At 43.1% G+C, this 18,989-nt stretch overlaps 1 protein-coding gene across 6 annotated transcripts in view; it reads left to right on the forward strand.

The window, feature by feature from the left end:
* grik4 (glutamate receptor, ionotropic, kainate 4) overlaps positions 1–18,989 on the forward strand; it is a 234,857-nt gene that overhangs the window by 140,726 nt on the left and 75,142 nt on the right. For all 6 annotated transcript variants that reach the window (XM_035622334.2, XM_035622333.2, XM_035622331.2 and 3 more), the window contains one exon: positions 17,070–17,235. In XM_035622334.2, the coding sequence (XP_035478227.1) occupies positions 17,070–17,235 (166 nt within the window). The remainder of the gene's footprint in view (positions 1–17,069; positions 17,236–18,989) is intronic.

Raw genomic sequence — 18,989 nt, forward strand, 5'->3', positions numbered from 1 at the left:
ATTGATGCAGAGCCTCGGCAGCAGCCTACGCAAATGGCCTACGCCATTATGAGCTGCAGAGCAGGTTCAATTTCTAGGGAGGTGCACGTCAAACTCCGCACCCATGGCATCGACTTGAACCAGATGTATAAATTAGCTTTAAAAAACCTGCCAGGCTCCATTCATAAATTATAGATGCATTCCTGATGTGACATATACTTGTGTTCGCTCCCTGGTGAAACTCTTGACATGAATACGTTAGCTATCCAATTTGTCCGTAATATTACCCTGAAAAATGTTTTAGTTTGTTTCTTTTTTAATGAATATTCCAATTATTGGAAAAAAAACCATCCATCTCTCTCATGGTGTGAAATGGCCAAGTTATTCATATCATGTGACTAGACTGCCACACAGTGATAATGGATAGTTAGGTTGACTGAAGTTCCAAATCAAATCTATTCTTCTTTGTTCCTCACACGAAGGAGTAGATACTGTTGGTCGAATTCTGAGGTGAATGGTTTGTTCTCTGTCTCTGTTATTGTCTGGAGTCTATTCAAGGAGAGTAGTATTATAGCCAGAACAGACCAAGAGAACAGCGGAGGCTGCACCATCTATAGTACCATCTTCTGCCTGCTTGTAAGAATCATCCTCAGCTTTTTCTCTGCTCCTTCATCACTGGAGTGAGATCGACTGAGCAGCCCTTTCTGACCCTCGTGGCTTTGCAACTTCTGCATCCCGAGCATCACGTCGCTGAGGGATCAATGAGCAAATTCATGCACCAACAACTCCAGGTCTTACTAAAAAGGGGCCAGCAACAATGCAAAAGTTGGTGAAAATTCTCCAGCTGCTGCCTGTGATAAGAGTTTATGTCGGACACCAATCTGAATTATTAATTTTAAGTCCTAGAGAAGTGGATATTTTTTCCAGCGTTTTCAATTCTCTGGAAACTCTGAACTAAACAAGCTCATTTCACTATCGCCAAATTTAAAATTTCAGTTTAGTATCCTCCAAATAGCTTTGCTTTGGAAGGTGACAACTCATTAAAGCAAAACTATTCTCAAGAATATGACATTGACATGCTGCACTTTTAGAAAGGTGACATGGATTCAGTTTTATTCCTTTTACCAGTGGTGGATGAGGTACCCAGATCCTTTACCATAAAACAATTTATATTCTTCCGTTTGTAAATGCTCCACTCAAACTTAAAAATGCCATAGCATTTTACTGTCCGATAGAATTGCGAATGAGAGGTGTAAAATGGAATAATGCGCTGACATAAATGGGTTCAAGTTGTTGCACTTTTGACCACATACTTTTTATTGCTTATTCACATTTTTTACATTTTGCTCTATCATACTGTCATCTGTTAAGTGTTCCTCCTCTGACGTGATTAAGTTGGAAATGCAGTTTGATGTGTCGTGACATATTTCTCCCTTTCACATCAAAGAGAGAACTTTTTTGAGTTCAGAAAGTGGCGACAGAGCTTGTTCTTTCACCCCAAGTTAAACCTTTTGAACTGAAGAGGGTGTGAAGTGATGAAGCTGGAGATGAAGTTAAGATCTTGACAATGAAAACCACTCCAACTTATATTTACGCTCCATTTTTTGTCATGAGAATAGACTAGATTAAAAACAGATGAATGCACCCAGGGGGAAAGCCAGTTTCCTTGGGAATACTTGGATCATTTTACCTCATTCTTTGTTCTATGAAATGCAATCAGTGACTTATTTTTAGGTTGTTCAACAGCGAATTGGATAATGACACCCGATGGCTCTCATATGTGGCGATCAGGACTTTGCTGCTGGTCTTTCACTCTGGTCCTCATATCAAAAATGACTCCATGCCCACAGCGCACAGCTGGTGAACCAGAAAAAGCAGCAATCGTGGCTGTCTGTTTCCTCGGGATCGGGATTAAAAACCGATGGTCTTAACTCAGTGGTCCTCTCCACGCTTGCCATCAAGACCCACGAGAGTGCATATTTTCATTCCAATCACACACTATGCCAGTTGATTTCGCTGATTGGGGTCGCCCATCTCGGGCTTGAGAGGTGTGCAAATCAGTGAAGTCAGCTGCTGTAGTATGTATGTGTGTGTGTGTGTGTGTGTGTGTGTGTGTGTGTGTGTGCGTGTGCTAGCAGAGGTCACGTTGCTCTTGATATGATTACTCTGAAGCAGGGATGGGCGGTTTACTAGTTTCATCACATTCTGCCACAACGTGCGTGTTACATTATAGTGTAACACACACACAAGGGATACACACCACTTCCAAAACCAATGTAGGGCAGGTCTCTACCTCATTTTATTCCTATTCCTTTGAGCCAATAAATGTGAAAAGAGGTAGGTTTCATTTTTTAGGTGTCGTATTTAAAATAAAAAAAATGATATAACTTTTAGGTCATATCGCTTACTTTGGGGATGACCTGCTAATGACCTCTGTCAGAATGGCCTTATATTAGTGGTGCGGTCTTGCAACTAGTGCCTTCACAAAATTAATCCAAAATAACTGTATTTAAGAAATCATATAATTATGTATGAAAACCATTGTGGTAATAAGGAGGCAAATATGCCCCTTTTTTCAAAAAGCAGATATTAATCATGTTGTCATTTATTGGCTTTTGATGTGATTTTACCTTTAAAATTTGGGGTTATTTGTAGTGAAGTTCTTAGTTTAGCAATGATGGACATTGCCAAGATTAAGATCAAACACAACCTGTGTACTGATTATTGCTACCGGCCCATGAACAATAAGTCACTCAATGGTTTTCAGTTCTGACCACATTATTAAAAGACTCATGAGCAAAATAGTAATGGATTTTTGCAGCAAAGCAACCAAACAGTAGACTCTTATCTTTACCCGATATGACCATGTGCGTCTATTTTTAGACAACGCACATCAGCAAATTACAACTAAGCATAGCAAACTGATGTCCTAATCCCCAATTCATGTGTAACAGAACCTACAATAATCAGTGTCTTTGCATCAACAATTTATCACTTGTGATGAATGAGCTGTTATAAGAGTTGATTGACAGTTTAGTGTAATATACAGTGTATTTATCACATCCCATACTGATAACATGAAATGATTTTTGTTTGTATGTAAAAAGGCTCAACCTTGAACTGTGTGCTGGAGAGAAGGGTGTGTATGTGTGCATGCCTACACATGTCCGACCACCTAATTCCTCACTATGAGCGTGAGGATACAGGTGCTGCTGCTCCAGCTGCTGGTTGTCTGCGACACTGGCAGCAATATTGTGGCTGACAGACCCCACAAGGTGATCAGCACATCATCTCCGCGTCCCTATCAATCACTCCCCGGGTTCCACTGCCGCTGTCGAGGCTACTTTCACTGATGCGACGGAGCCCATCTGGTTTTCACACTAATAGTGACTAATAGAAAAACAGCCACTGCAGAGGGGTTGACAGTGCGCATCATGTTGGTAGTTTGTTTCTATGTTATGCGCTGTGGCAAGCAAACCTTGGGGTCAGGATTTTGCGGAAACGCGGATTAATGTAGACAAATGAGAAACAGGAACTGAGGTTTTGGATAAGAGGCTCCTTCTCTGCTGCAGCTAGCCAGAATGGCCGGAGCATAGAATACAGTTTTGTCATTGTTGCCTGGTTTCCTGTGAAACTCAAGGATGAGGAATTAGATTCTTATGTATAAGAGGAGGGTTATATCCTGGGACCCAGATGAATTCTGGGAGCCCATTTCATTCGCTCTGCCAGACTCGGTCTGGATCTCCTCCATAGGGAAGTGATTTCCCTCTGGCAGAAATATTGCAGGTTCGATCAAGACTGATTACTGTATCTGATGATGCTCTGGGTTTATATCATGACGCGGAGAAAAGACTGACTGCTGATGAGGGAGCATTTGACTAAAAGTACCCCGATATTTTCAAATGCTCCCACAGAAACGACAACACTTGTTCATAGACATTGTGGAATCCTCATCACAGGCTCATCTCCCCTCCGCTCTAGTCCGTTGACATTTTTTGCATCGCTCAACAGACGTCACATGATTAGTTGCTCTCACTGGTTGTAGGTCTATCCAACTGCGCCCGGAGGCATTTTGGTCTGCGTCTTTTGGTAACGCCTCTTGGAAATCGAGGTCCCAGACTTATACGCATTTCGTGGCTTAGATATGAAATAATAGTCTCGAGGACTTTTCATTCCCCATCTTCTTCTGGTTTTTTCATACAAAGCTAGGACCTTAGACACCTTCAGCTCATTTTAAGTGCTCTCGTGCCTAGTGCCCCATACTTCCTTTCTTCTGCCATAAAGCATGAAATGTGAAATATATGTACTTGTGCGTTAAAGTGGGGAAACATATTCCTCTATGATTTGAACGTGTCAGAAGTCGTCATGAATATTAATCTCCACTCTAGGGGTTGCTTTGGGCTCGCTGAACCATCTGGTTGCCGAGGTACAGACAGATTAGATTGCTGCGTTTCACTGGAGTGGTGCTCAGGTCCGTTTTAGAGGTGAACACGAGACCCGCTGGGCAAACAGAGAGCACACTGGATAGAGATTGAGGGTCAGTGGTGTAGTTCAAGCCCCTGGAAATTGGTAATAATAAGATATCTGTGCTACACGAAGAAACTCGCAATCCACTGTTGTGGTAATGCTGAAAAACCCATTCAGTCTCTGGACGGATCTGTTCATTTCCTCAGTTTCAGTCGCAGTTAAATTCCATCATAGTCGCACATTTTTCTTGAGATCACTTTATTAGTATCCAAATGAACTCTGAGTGTGCAGGGTTCCTCCATCTGGCAAGACGTGGAGCGGTTGTTGTCCAGGACCACAAAGTGAGCAGACAAAGCTGTGGCACAGGTCATTGCTCATGAATGGACGTTGAACAAATTTAAATAAGCTTTGCCCACGCTGTCGGGGGAGAAAGAATTTGCCGGTCCAGTGCTTCATTCTTGTTATTTTGGAGCTTCCATGAGAAATTAATTCAGTGAATATTTGACATAGATCTGAGTGTGTTCATACGTTTGCCCATTTGCATGTTCAGACACTCATTCTGCTGCATGCTGTGTGTGTGTGTGTGTGTGTGTGTGTGTGTGTGTGTGTGTGTGTGTGTGTGTGTGTAAAGCTGTCCAAACCGATTCAAATGGGCTAGTTGTCTTGCAGCTCCGTGCCACACATGGTGTGGAATTGCTTTTTGTGACATGATAAGCCAGCTAGCCAACCCAGCAAATCCTCTCTGGCCAGAGACCATTTACACGCTAGCTGTGCTCATTTCAGACCGTATCCCTGGCAGACACGCTGCACCACAGTTGGTCAAAGCAAAGCCAGCGCAGCGCATCTCCTGTTTGGGGACGGACAATTTCTGCTCGGCTCCGCTTACACATGTGGCAACCACTATCATCAAGATATTGTACCTGCAGTATTATACATGAAGGGTATATCGACCTCATTCTCCCGGTAATAAACACTGCATTCATATATTGTGATGAACATTATTATAAGAAAATAAAACCTTTGATTTTGGATTAGAAGTAGATAGTCAAGAGCTATAAGTCGTACACTGGTACACATCATCGCTTTGTCTGGTTGCACTTGGTGTAATCTCCAACGATAAAATAAATGTGTTTTTTTAAACTTCACTATATACTTCTACCTTTACTATACTTTACTTTACTTTAATACTTTACTTTTTTTAAAATAATATGAAATTTGAAGCTGTTAAGAAGGGGCAGGACCAGATGAGTTTGTTTCTGTCCCTTCTCGAACCCAAATTGACTGGAGATTTATGTCATGGAAAATATTTCGTTTTTCAATTTTGTAATTGATATATTGTGATCGGTTCGAGATAAATAAAGATCAAATCAAAATTTTTAAAATCCCCAGAATTATCCTTTAGATCTGTCTGGCCATATGTGTTCATCAACTCAAGCTACAGGTTATGTTTATGAGCAGAGCAACACATCGTGCTGAGGTAAAATTCATTCTGGATTTTGACTTAAGGTCTTGATCTTTCTATAGAGCTTTCAGTCTTCACCAGTAGATTCAGCTCAGCTCAGGTGTGGCATTTATTAAATTCACCCGTAGCCAGTCATATCCCTGGTCTCATCGCTCCGGCACAACTGGGCCAATCAATCACCAAAACGCAGGACAACGGCAGAATCTTCTCCTGGAAATCATACTGTTGCCTCGATGGTGCAGATGAAGCCATCTATATTACCACATTAATGCATTTGCCATTTTATTTATGCTCTATTTCACGACACAACCGCCATACAATGCGTCACAGCATCTTTATGCACTAAAACAGGAAATGCTGCTTTTTCTAAGAAACAAAGCTGGAATGGAAGAAAATGAGACACAGGAGTGATTAGCTGCTGCGATCTCCCATCTCCCATTTCAACAAAAGACTGGTGAGTCATAATGGACCAGTCTGGTGTGTGTGTGTGTGGAGCTGTGTGCTGTTTCTGTGTAGCATCCTGTGCATTAAACACAACAAATGTAGATTTTTATGCCATTATCAAAGTCTTGTGCAGCTTGGAGGGTGATTAGGTTAAATCATCTAATAACATTTGAACCATTTTTCTCTTGTTGCGGTGCATCTGCTCCTGTGTATTTAGTTTGCTCAGCAGGCTGACACCGCATCACAAAATGGACGCATTTCGGAGACCTATCATCTCAGCACAGAGTCTTAGGACACTTTCTCCACCAAAATACAGACAACTCGCATTGTGCGGCCTCAGTCGAATCAACCCCGCCTGTTTTTCTCCTCTCTGAGCACCGTGCCGTCTGCATGTGGCACCAAACAACCACACAGTCACAACAAATCTGATTTCAAGGTCAGGGAAAATACCGCTCAGTCGGAGCACTCGGGTGTTTGCTATGAAAATACGATGCTTTAGCCCTTTTCAATTGCGACAGTGTGCGACCGCAACACACACACCCGACACACAGCGAGTAGCTGATCTCAGATGAGATTGTCACATTCTTTGAAGTGATTAGATTTGGTTAGTTGGGTCTTAATGAGGGAGTGGAGATTTCTTCCTAATTCTGCCAGGCACCAGCTCGACGGTAGATTAATAGAGTGATTTTTTATTTTTATTTTCCATGATAAAAACGTGCCTACCCTATCTCTTTTTTCCATAAACCAAAAAAGGACAATCTTGATTCAATGAACGACCTTTGTTCTCCCGTCAATATTTTCAACACCTCTGTCCTTTGCTGCTTTGATTTACTTCCTCTTCCTCTTAGCCATTGCCCCATCTCCCTATATTTTTCTTCATTCTTTTCACCCTACCACAGTTTTAATCAATATTTCTCGTCTCTGCCGTTGTCCCTCCTCTTATGTCTACTCTTGCTGCCCGAGCAGAAGCCTCAGCTTGCGTCGCTCTCTCGTCCCCACTGTCACCTTTTCTTGATTTTCTTTCTTTCTCGTCTCTTCTTGTTCCTTATTTTCTCATTTCACCTCCTCCACCTTTGTATCCCATTTCCCTTCTACCTCGGACGTCATCTACTGATGACCGCCCGGTCAAGATTCAACATTCTTAACAAAACTAATAGAAAGAGGTGGAAATGTATCCAGAAGCCAGCTCCCTCTGCGTCGGCCTCTCCCTAATCACCCTCCATCAGTGTCTTGCTGACTGAGTGCATAGTGGTATTAGTTCTGCTATGTCGGTCTTGCTCTGCTCGGGGGGGGTCAGCTTATGGTTCATCTCTCCGCTGTAATTGGGCTTTAAAATCATTATACGTAAAGTCAAACACTCTCAAGCCAAAAGCAACGTTGTTTTGGCAGCGAGTCACACATTACTGGTCACAACTCTCAAGTCGATCTGATTAAGCAGAGCTGGTTTGCATTTTTCTCAGTGCAGTATGACCAGCCGGGGGAAGAGCCACTGTGATGTATGTAATGTGAAATCGAAAAATGTTTCGCTGCGGCTTGTTTATTCATTGCAGTGCAGGAGCAGGGAGTCGCCTGTTGAATCTCAACAGGATTCCCGCGGGGGTTTTTCTCAAGACACTCACGGCTTCTTCTCTTATTCCCTTCACTACAAAAACACGATGTCGCAGAGTACAAGATAAATTATCTTTTCCATTACTGAACGCAGTACAATCACGTGTCATTCCTCAGCTGAATGCAGTTGAAGCACTCAAGTTTTCTACCATTTTCAGGTTCTCCACTCAACATTCATTATCACCACTAGGATTCATTTGGATCTAAAGAAAGCTAACTTCTCTCGAGTTTCTAGACGGCACATCGAGAAATTGAATAAGATAAATCCCACAAAGACTTCCTCTGTTAGAATTCAATTGCAATTTTAAGTGTTTTTGTATTTCTGTCCGTCTGTCTTCGTCAGTGTGGTCTTTTTTGAATTAAATCTTACACTCAGGAGTGAAAGTGAAAACGGTTTAATGGCAGGTGCTCAACTCGGGAAGTCTCAGAAGTGAAGCTGCATCATCCCTCGCACATTTATTTCCCTTTTTAGACTTTCTAAAGAGCTTTACTGTTTGCCTCAAACTGAAGTTTGTAAACTTCTAGTGCTTCTTCGTGGTAGGTCAGTATATCTACAGCTGGTCCCTTCAGTGTCAGTGTAATGGATGATTTTATCATGTATTGCACACCGTCTGAGAAATAAATCCTTAAAGACACTGATTTTTATATATGTACATATCATATATAAATATTTGCTACATATTTAGGTGCCATGTTAGCTGAAGTGAAAAATATTTTGAAATGTAACATAGGTAATAATTGTGATGGATCAGTTATCAATAATTGTGATAATTGTGTTCTCTGGTGGACAAACCCTTTACAATGGAGGCAGTGTTTCTAAATTGATTTCAACATATATTTGACATTGCTGTGATGCATTTACTTGTTACTTACCTGCAGATGTATATATATATATATATATATATTATATGTGTGTGTGTGTGTGTGTGTGTGTGTGTTTATATATATATAAAATCTTGGAGACAGTACATGACAACATTATTTATTCAAAAAAATACATGATCTTTTATCGTAGAAATACATAAGATATATTATCCTGCACATTTTTCAAATACTATAATGACACAAGCGAAACATTTTACCTAGAAGTGATTTGGCACAACATGATTAAGGAGTAATTCCATTGAAGTGATGAAATGATGAGACCATGACTATTTCTCTTTGTTTGTGCTCGTGCCATAAAAAGCACAAAGATGCAGGAACACTCGTGTAAAGAATGTGTACGGTAAACCGAATATCACCCTGCGCAGGATTCCTCTGGTAATTGTGCTTGCGAACAAAGCCCAGGTGGATCTTTTGTCCCTGCCTGGTCGTAATTAGAGGAGCACAGCTGCCGTCTGCACCTCTGCCGACCCTTTTCTCACAACACATCTGATCTGTGTTGTCAAGGCCTCATCGGCAGCGGCGCTCTGTGCATATCCATATCCCCTGTTTGGTCATCAGGAAGCAGTCGCTTTGATTTGATCACTGAGATGAAAGAAACAGAGTGACTCCCAGGTGAGCAGTAAGCACAACGGATTTCAGTTTAGCGGATTGTTGTCGCCAAGGCCATGAGGAGCAACTCTGCTCCTTGGTACGATGTTGTTTTTGCTCCGTCGCAGTAAGCCGGACCAAGTTCAGTTTCGGTCGTGTGTTGAAGGAGCCGATACACAACTCACCTGACATTGCTCAGCTCTCTGCCAGCTGCTCACGGAATTGATGCACGACCATTTTCATTGAAAGTCCTTTGTCTCCCCATCAACACGTTCGTGTTGTACTCAAAGGCCAGGTTCTCAAAGGGTTTGTTTTTTCTGGGGCCAACTGTTTGCCAATTTTGTTGTGTAAAGTTAAGCGGTGTTTTGTTTGCTGGAGTAAGTCAAACATTTGGCAAGATTCCCAGAACAGGAAGTCCACTGTTAGACACTTCTCCAACCAAAGCTTCCGATTGAAAATTTTGGATTCAACAACAAAAACATGTTTTTCCATGCTTGATAAACACAGGTGGACTTGCAGTGGGCTTATACATCATACTTACTGTTGACTTTATACTTCATTAGACCAGGTACAGTAGGAGGATTGGGAAAGCTCGCCAAATCAAATGAATGATTTATTTTTCTCGTCCTCACCGACCCGGCCGGTAGTGATTCTTATTTTTCACAAAGACCTTTGCTCTGAAATAGGGCAGTGGAGTGAGGAACAGCCCTCTCCGGAGGACAGGAACTTTTTTCTCTCTGAACTGGCTGATCAATGAGATAGAGATCTCGTGGTCAATGTTCCGCTCTCGTAAACGGCACCATGGGATCCGCAGCCCACTTCATCTTTATCACTGGTCTGCTTTTTGCAGACTGACCGCTGGGACCCGGAGCAGGCTCATTACTACCACAAATAGAGATCTGGCTGCACGGGCTCAGAATGGAATGAGCAGGCGGCTGTGGGTGGAGATTGTCAGCAGACGCTCAGACTGTCGTATATCGCTGCTGTTTCGTCTTCCTTTTCTCTCCCCGCAAGATTTTTGATTTGCCTTCTCTGAATGCCAGCAGCTGCTCTCCCAAATCCCCCACAAACCTTTTGGTACAAAGGGGGATCAGGTAGCCATAAAAGACTACCACCTGCCCCTCTCCGTCTCCTGCCACTCTGCAACAACATCCTTGCCAATTCAACTCCGCACGGTCCAGCTTTGGCATCACACTTGCTGACTGATGGACAATGTCTCCAGCAGCATCTGCTCTCTAATGCTCAGTGGCCAGCGTGCTATTCTCTGGCTTGCAACGAGCTACGCCCAGCCAGATTCCATACTCTGTGCTCTGTTGTTGGTTGGTCTTCTGCAACCGATGATCTCCAAACTGATTAGCTATGTCCACTTTTTACGGTAAACGAGCTGCTCTCCGTCTGGCTTCAGTGAACCTTTTGCTCAGCTCAGCGAGCCTGAGTGGCTGCCGTCCATTTAACTGCACTGCTCGTGTTTTCAAGGACAGTTCATTTTGTTTCTGCCAAGAACGTTTTATACGCCTGGTCAACGTCTGGTAATGTCTCTTCAAACATCACTGATGAACATCTGTACTGCCGGCCTCCCCGCAACCATGCAAGACCCATAAAAGTGTTTAGTTCTGCTGCCCCGTTGAGTCCAAGCCAACAGATGTAGTCCCCTGTATGTCTCTGCTCTGCATATGGCTAAGCTGCACATCCACCTCTCCTCCGCCCACTCCGGCCCTTTCTTGGCAGCCTCCTGTTGGGTTCATAGCGAACAGGTAGCAGAATGACTTGGGCACTTGTCAGCTCAACAACCGAGGCAGCCCAGCGCTTGTTTGCAGCCCAAGTGCTCGTTTGGACTGGATGAAAGGGAAATTAATTTTCCCCTTCACTCCAGCTCAGAGCAGCATCCCCTCACTAAAGCCTGGTTACCCTTCTCAAATGTAACCTTGGATTTTCCATTGAAGAGGGGTTATCAGAAGCTATTGGTGAGCCTCATACAAAGCAATGAAACTCGCCCGGCTGTCTCCAACAAACTTCCGACAGCACATCACTGTCAGCCGGAGTTTGAACATGTGCTGCTTCATTGTATTCCCTGTTTTAATAGCTAATCTGGGCAGATCAGAGTGCAATCTCAGTGTAATTAAGGCAAGTATAATACAAACACATTATAATTAGGTTGAGGTATTTTTGCTGCCAAACAAAGGTGCTTCCTTTTCCCCACTGTTCACTGTGTGTGCTAGAGCACACGTGTGTGTGTGTGTGTGTGTGTGTGTGTGTGTGTGTGTGTGTGTGTGTGTGTGTGTGTGTGTGTGTGTGTGTGTGTGTGTGTGTGTGTGTGTGTGTGTGTGTGTGTGTGTGTGTGTGTGTGTGTGTGTGTGTGTGTGTGTGTGTGTGTGTTACTTGTGCAAAGCCTGTGTCCTTTGAGAGCTTCCTCATTAAACGCCTGTCAAAACTCTGTCTGCAGACCTGCCAACCGTTCTGTCACACTGCAGGAAACACACACACACACACACACACACACACACACACACTGTTTCATGTTCCAGGAATTATTTGATACCCAGAATATGTAAGCACATATTCCTGATAGATAACTTATCAATATAAATGCCTGATTTCCACTGTCTACCTCATGATAGTAGCAACAAAAGATGATGTGATCGACGCCTTGATAACTCTCCAGCTGTGCCGTGTTTTGGCATCTGATAATCTATCCAACTAATGGATCAATAGCCCAACCGGAGTTCCTTGTACCCAATTCTGCAAGTTGCATATTTTTACATATATCAGTATAACCAGGTATTCACTTGTTGATACCTGGTGCTAGAGACATACAGTAGAGTGCAAGTGGTGTAGACACTTCTTTAAAACGACGCCAATTCCCCTCTGGCAGTTGCACACCGGTACTTTTTTAAAGCTATTCTGAAAGAAAGTTTGTTCCAGGCATCTTTAAGAATGGTTCCTCTGTGGATTTGAGCTCTCGGTGTCTGCCTCTTCGAGTCATCCCAAACTGACTCCATGATGTTGAAATAAGTCGAGTACTCCTGGCTGTCTATGTCTGGGCTAGTTGTCCCACTGAAGAACACATTTGTGACCAATCAGACGGCCCCCGGATGCTATTTCACGAAAGATCGGAGTCTTTCAGCATTGAGTGCGTGAAACTTCTTCACAGTGCTGTTTGAGTTGGCGTCCCCAAAAAATCAATTCCTCAGCTGTAGTCGCTACATAATGAATGCAGCATAAACAGAATTCATGACTTCCTATTCTATTAGCTAATAAGCACTGCATCTTCTGAATAATAAATGAGAGCCACAATATTCTCCTTCGACTCGGAATGTATTTGTAGCCCAGAGAGACCAAACAATAACAAACCCATGAATCTCCTGAAACTGTACGCCATGAGAAATGAACTAGTAAAGAGGAGAGCATGAGACAGATTGCCTTTGACAACAAACTCAAATTTCACACTGCTCAACTTTAACGAGTGCTGATTACGACCCCCCCTCCACCGCCCCTCACTCGGTTAGTATCCGTCATGTGTTTATGTTGTCCTCTCTTCCTGCAGACCGTTTCCCGGCCTCAACCTCTCTGGTCATTCACTTCATTGCCCTCTTCTTCTTTCAGGCGAACTGTGAGTTTCTCTCCGTCCCTCTGTGCGTTCTCGCTGTTCTTCATCACCATGGTATTTAGGTCTATTTACAGTGAAGCCACCAGATTATTAAAAGCTGAGCGATTACCTTGGGCTTCATTGTTTGCCTGAGATTTTCTTCCCTTCACAATTTTCAAATGTAATTACTTTCACTCCCACACCAACAGAACGGCAGCAGCCCTGAGTAGATTCAAAAGACATTCTAATTTTTTATTTACATCAAGTTTACTAGTATATCTACAAGTTGTTTACATCGCTTCTAATCATTTTATGTGCCCTAGCCAAGTGGGATTCATTATTCTAATTGATAATAATTTGTGACAAGAATATGTTTAAACCATAATGTGGAGGGAATGTTGTCTGCCAGATTATTCAACCTTTTTTATAAAGTGAAATATTTGACCTCTTAATTATTTTTGTAGCCAAACAAAACCCTCAAACTTTTCATTGTATGTTATGTTTCCTTTTTTTCCTGTCTGCCATTTGTTGTTGGGCAGATAATGTACGTGAGTTTATCAGAACTATTTCTCTGACAAAACAAAACAGCTGTTTGCTGTAGCTGGACACATGTTTGATGTGAGTGCTGAGAATGAATCAAAAACAGTTAAGTTGCAGGACATAAGTCCAAAACAGTTAGATTGAAGTCCTAAAATGATCCACAGAGCTAGAAGCAAACACGGCCTCTGTGGGTTTATCCGTATGAGCGACTAATTGCACATCACAAATTGTATTGGATTCATTGTTGAAATGAGGACATTGATCGGAGAATTTTCTTGTTATTTCCATGAACCCAAACAGAGAGCGGCTTCCTCCACTACACTACATCAACAAGAATGTGCCAGTTTGGAACTGAATTGACTCAATTTAGTTGCATCATGCACAGTTCAACTGAACGTGATGCAGATGTTAGGTTTCTCCATCTCTTTGAAGTTGTGCCCTGCAAAAACACATGTAAGAAAGATTTTTATTTTTTTCCCTTTTTGAATTCATTGATCAGCAGAGTGACTGATACTAGCTGTTGGCTGCTGATAAGAAGTCTGGCAAGTGACTTTGATGTGGCTGACAACTTGCTATTAGTAATGTGGAGATGGATTTTTCTTTTGCTCAGTTTACCCCTGTGTTAACTCGAGTCTTGATTCAAGACACTTTGTCACTCTACCACATGAGGAGGAGAGTGACTGCTGCCGTTTAACCATCAGTTGATCATATTGCTGTAACCAGGGGGAAATGTATTTAGGCATGGTGTATAGATAAGTTCCTCTTTCCCAGGGCCTTAGCCTACAGCACCCTTGTGAAACCTAAATGTAAAAATGTTTTGAATAGAACTGAAAATATTGCAGATTCTTGAATTTTGACTGGTTAAAAAAAAAAGAGCATTTTAATGAAATGTTTCCAGGAGACATAATATGGGATGAATCAAAAGTCAGACCCAAGTAATTCCCCTGAGATGCCAGTGTTTCAAGCGAGAGGGTCCAGTGGGCCGCTGTGATGGAAAGGGCATCTATGAGTGTGTGTGTGTGTGTGTGTGTGTGTGTGTGTGTGTGTGTGTGTGTGTGTGTGTGTGTGTGTGTGTGTGTGTGTGTGTGTGTGTGTGTGTGTGTGTGTGTGTGTGTGTGTGTGTGTGTGTGTGTGTGTGTGTGTGTGTGTGTGTGTGTGTGTGTGTGTGCGCGTGTGTGTAAGCAGCTGGGCCGCTGTGATGGAAAGGGCATCTATGAGTGAGTGTGTGTGTGTGTGTGTGTGTGTGTGTGTGAGTGTGTGTGAGTGTGTGTGTGTGTGTGTGTGTGTGTGCGTGTGTGTAAGCAGCCTTCTAAACTCCCGCTGCCTCAGATACAGCCTATTGAAGCGTGTCAGGTTTCTAAATGAAAGGGGTCTGGGAAGTACTAGTCCGCAGAACTGAAAAGGAGGAAAAGAACGGTTGGCAAAAAGGGATGAGCGAAAGAAAAGAGAGTAAACAATTTGGGGTTGCACAGAGAAACAGGAGAGAAAGGGACGGGAATGAGGAGAGTGCGGTGAGACAATTTGTACAAATGCAACAGGGAGATGAAGGACCCACCTGGAGGGAGGCACATTTCCCCTGTGCGGTGTACAGCTATTACGCAGGTTTTAGGGCTCCTTGAGAGGAATGAGTGGCGTTCCAGCAACAGCTGTCAGTAGTGGCCGCAGCTCCATCCATCCAGACACCCAGGGGACTCCATTACACCCTGATCGGCAGGGATGGAAAACCAATCGAGGGAATATGGGGACGAGGGGGAAAGCAATGTATGGTCACTGGGAACCGTACAGACAGGCAATCTGCCATGATGTAGAGGCTCACCTCCCTGTTCCTCCTCTCGGACCCAGCACGTCCGACTGGATCCCCTTCAAGCCCCACTGCACTCTATTGCAATACCTTGCCAGCCGACCGAGCCGACACCTGCCACACTCATTCGCGTCCTCGCTCTCCCCACTTTTTCCCTCCCGTGTCTCTCCGCGCTGCCCTGGCAGCATGTATCCGTCACATCATCACATGATCCCATCAGAAGTGAAGTACAAAGATGGATCTCACCGGAAGGAATTAGACGGGGAGATGAGTTTGAATTTGGGGGTGAAATGTAATTTCCGATTTCCCCGAAGTTCAGCAGATTTGAAGGAAGCTCCTACCTGGATTAGGCTGCTCTGTTCAGGGGACAGTTAAAAGCAGCGAGGTTAGTTGCGATGTTCTTCACCTTCCTTCTCACTGTGGAGATGTATTAAACGTACCTGTTAGCATAGTGGGGGTGCTGTGATAAATGTATTAAGGGAGGCTAAGGAATACAGATATTTATAAAGCTACGGCAAATCAACTCATTGAAAGCACAGAAATCAATCTCACTGAAAGTTCTATCCCTCACTGGGGCTGGGATGGAAGAATTGTGTATTTATTGATTCATACTAAATGCTCGGCTGACTTTGTTTCCCTCCATGTGTTTGATCTTTTGCTCCAACTACTGGCAAAACACATGCACTTTAATATATGTGTTGATGCTCCCTCCTGCCAATCAAGTCTAATTTGATGTGTATTGTTTCTAATTCAGCATGTGAGCATATGGTTTTCAGATATACCTTGCAGTCTGGACTGTCATACATTTTCTAATACTTTTGAAAGGCCAGACGCACACTTTTGGGGGATTTGAGCAGTGAGGTTGATTTACAGTTTGAGGGTGTTTTGGTCTGTTCACATCCATTTTGGGTGAATGGTGTGGAAAATAAAGCACAGATTCCCAATTGTTTTGGACAATGATCCTCCATAATAAAGCATTTTTATTGCCAAACTGTTTTGTGTGTCGGTCAGCGGCTGCAATTTATACTTTGTATAAAAAAAAAAAACAAATGTCAACACTTTATTTCTCCCAATTCGGACACTAGGAGCCACGCTTGGAGGTATTACCAACAGATTTATATGGTTTGGACTTCTCTGATTGACTGATTTGGATATGACATGAAATCTTTATACCTGTTGGGCTTCTTTAATACAAGTGATTAATTCTCCTTTATTTCCTTGTGTAATGATTTTCCCCATAATATCGTGTAATGACCAAAATATCCCATTACTCAAGATGTTTGGTAAAAAAAAAAGTTGTAACAATGTTTTGTAACATTAGGTGAAGGGGGTTTGAACATGAAGATTTCTCTCGTTTGTGTGGTTGGAACAAACGGCAAAGTTTTAACATCCATACCTGTACTTTGCATTAGATTCACTGCCTTAGTCTCTGTAAAATGTCTGTTCTAAATATGCACGTTACCACAGGTCCCTGGGTTGTCCTCACTTGCAATTCATCACAACAGATGAAGATGATTTTCCTCAGAGCTGTTCTTGTACTTGTACTTTCTTCTTGTACTATTTTTATTCTGCAGTTCAGGCACCTCCTCTCTTGTTTTTATCTTTCAAGGTTGTCCTGTTTGAAGACGCTTGCTGCATTTAAAAAAAAACAACCTGAAATCAAGTGCAAATTGTGAAAATGTAGTCTGACATGGACATTATTTGTGCAGGTGCCCTATGTCAAGGTGGCTCCGGAGGATATTCTGAAGGTTCAGTTCCCCCGGTTCACCACCCTGGACCTGAGGCCGACCAACACTGACATCAGCATGGCTGTGGCCGGCCTTCTCACCTTCTTCAACAGCACCACAGCCTGCCTCATCTGTGCCCAGGCCGACTGTGAGTACAGCCTTCACACCCTCACAACAACAAAAACACCTGCGGAGAATGCCCACACGCTGCCTTCCCTACATCTGCCAACAAAGCGCAAACATTTTTGTTAAATGTCTGCTGTTCTTTAACACGTGTTAGCACACATAAGCTTCTCGCCCGCACGCCAACTGTGTTCTGACAACAGACGCAGCGCTTTTCAACACCTCACCCCGTGATACACTCCCTTCGGAAGCAGCTGCTGCTACACTCCACAACTATCACTCCCTCCCTTCCTCCTGTGGCAGTCCCGACATCTGCATCCGGAAATAAATCACATTTACTGCTAAATCCTTTCCCTTTCTCACTGTCCCCGTCATGATCATCATTAAATTAAAATAATGATTTAGAACACTGCAGTGTGTCATGTAAAATCCTTCCTAAGACTTCAATCTCAGTGTGATGTCTGCAAGACTGTGTACACTCTGAAAGCGCTGCCCGCTGATGAGAAAAACACATCTTCAAGACAGAAAAAACGCGTCTGCAGCTGTATCCACAAGTGATCCGACTGCCTCTTTGTCAAAGGCGCTCATTAAATTCTAAAGATACTAAATTAAATGACCTTAGAAAAAAAGCTTGAAAATCTCCTTGAGGAAAGTTATTTTCGTAAATAGAGAAGAAGATTAAACCGTGGCCTGTTCCCACCCTCTTGGAGAGCAGCAAGCAGTAATTACAACTCACTAGACAAAGGCACCGTGACCCCGAGTGGCCCCCTCTAACCTTTTTACCTAATCAGCAGACGGCTTTGAAGAAAGGAAATACGCTTGAGACATCAACTATGTGTCAAACAGCCCAGAGATGGCAATGAGCCACTGTGAGCCGCCCACCCCGTCCGTCTCAATTCTCAGTTCTTGTGCCTTTCAACTTCCTCTTTGGCTATCTCTTGGTCTGTACTTTGGAGTTTCCTTTCATCCATAACCTTTCAGATTTGACCCTTCAATCCCCGTGTTTCGCGCATTAAGCCATGCTCTTTACACGGCAATTCGGTTACAGTCAATTTATGCAAATTTGAGAGTACCTCTTTTACAGTAAAACATTGTTCCCTTCTGACAAAGATGACATTTGATTATGTAGACATTGGAAAATGCTGCGATTAATTCATTATACGTATTATAATAAAAAGCTATTTATCTAAAAGTGGTGTCTAAAACCCTACTACATAACCCCTTGTAACTGCTGGGGTCAAAAAGGTATCATTACTTGCCATTCCTTGGAGGTGTTCCTGTACCTGTCAGTCCTTTTTCTAATTCAGGGCTCAGATTCTGTTTCTGTGACATTTATTCCACAGAGGGTTGATGAATACCGCTCTGTGGAGAACTGTACTCTGACTTTGAAATTGGTGAGTGTGGAGAAAAGAAACTCATTTTAATTTTACTTTTCTGCTTCTCGATGGTTGTGGGTGTGGGTGTGCAGGTCGGTGGGTAGGTTCTCGTTCAGTGTCAGCGGGCTAAGAGCGGACTGGAGAGGAAATGAAATGCAATGAAAAGAAATGGGGGAAGATGAGAGTTAGATAGAGGAGGCCGAGGGGAGGCCGAAATTTGAGGGGAGAGGATGTTATTTGGCAGATGTGGGAGAGGTGAAATGTAGTGATTGGGGTTGAGGTGAGGGGTGAACGCAACCAGGCTGGAATTACACATTATCAACAAGAGGGAGCCAGATGAGGAAATGACGTAGCATCGTTGATCGCACCTTCACATTTGACTTGATTCGACGTTGGCTCCGGC

The sequence above is a fragment of the Scophthalmus maximus genome, chromosome 11 (genome assembly GCF_022379125.1).
Source record: "Scophthalmus maximus strain ysfricsl-2021 chromosome 11, ASM2237912v1, whole genome shotgun sequence".
In the NCBI taxonomy this organism is placed as follows: Eukaryota; Metazoa; Chordata; class Actinopteri; order Pleuronectiformes; family Scophthalmidae; genus Scophthalmus; species Scophthalmus maximus.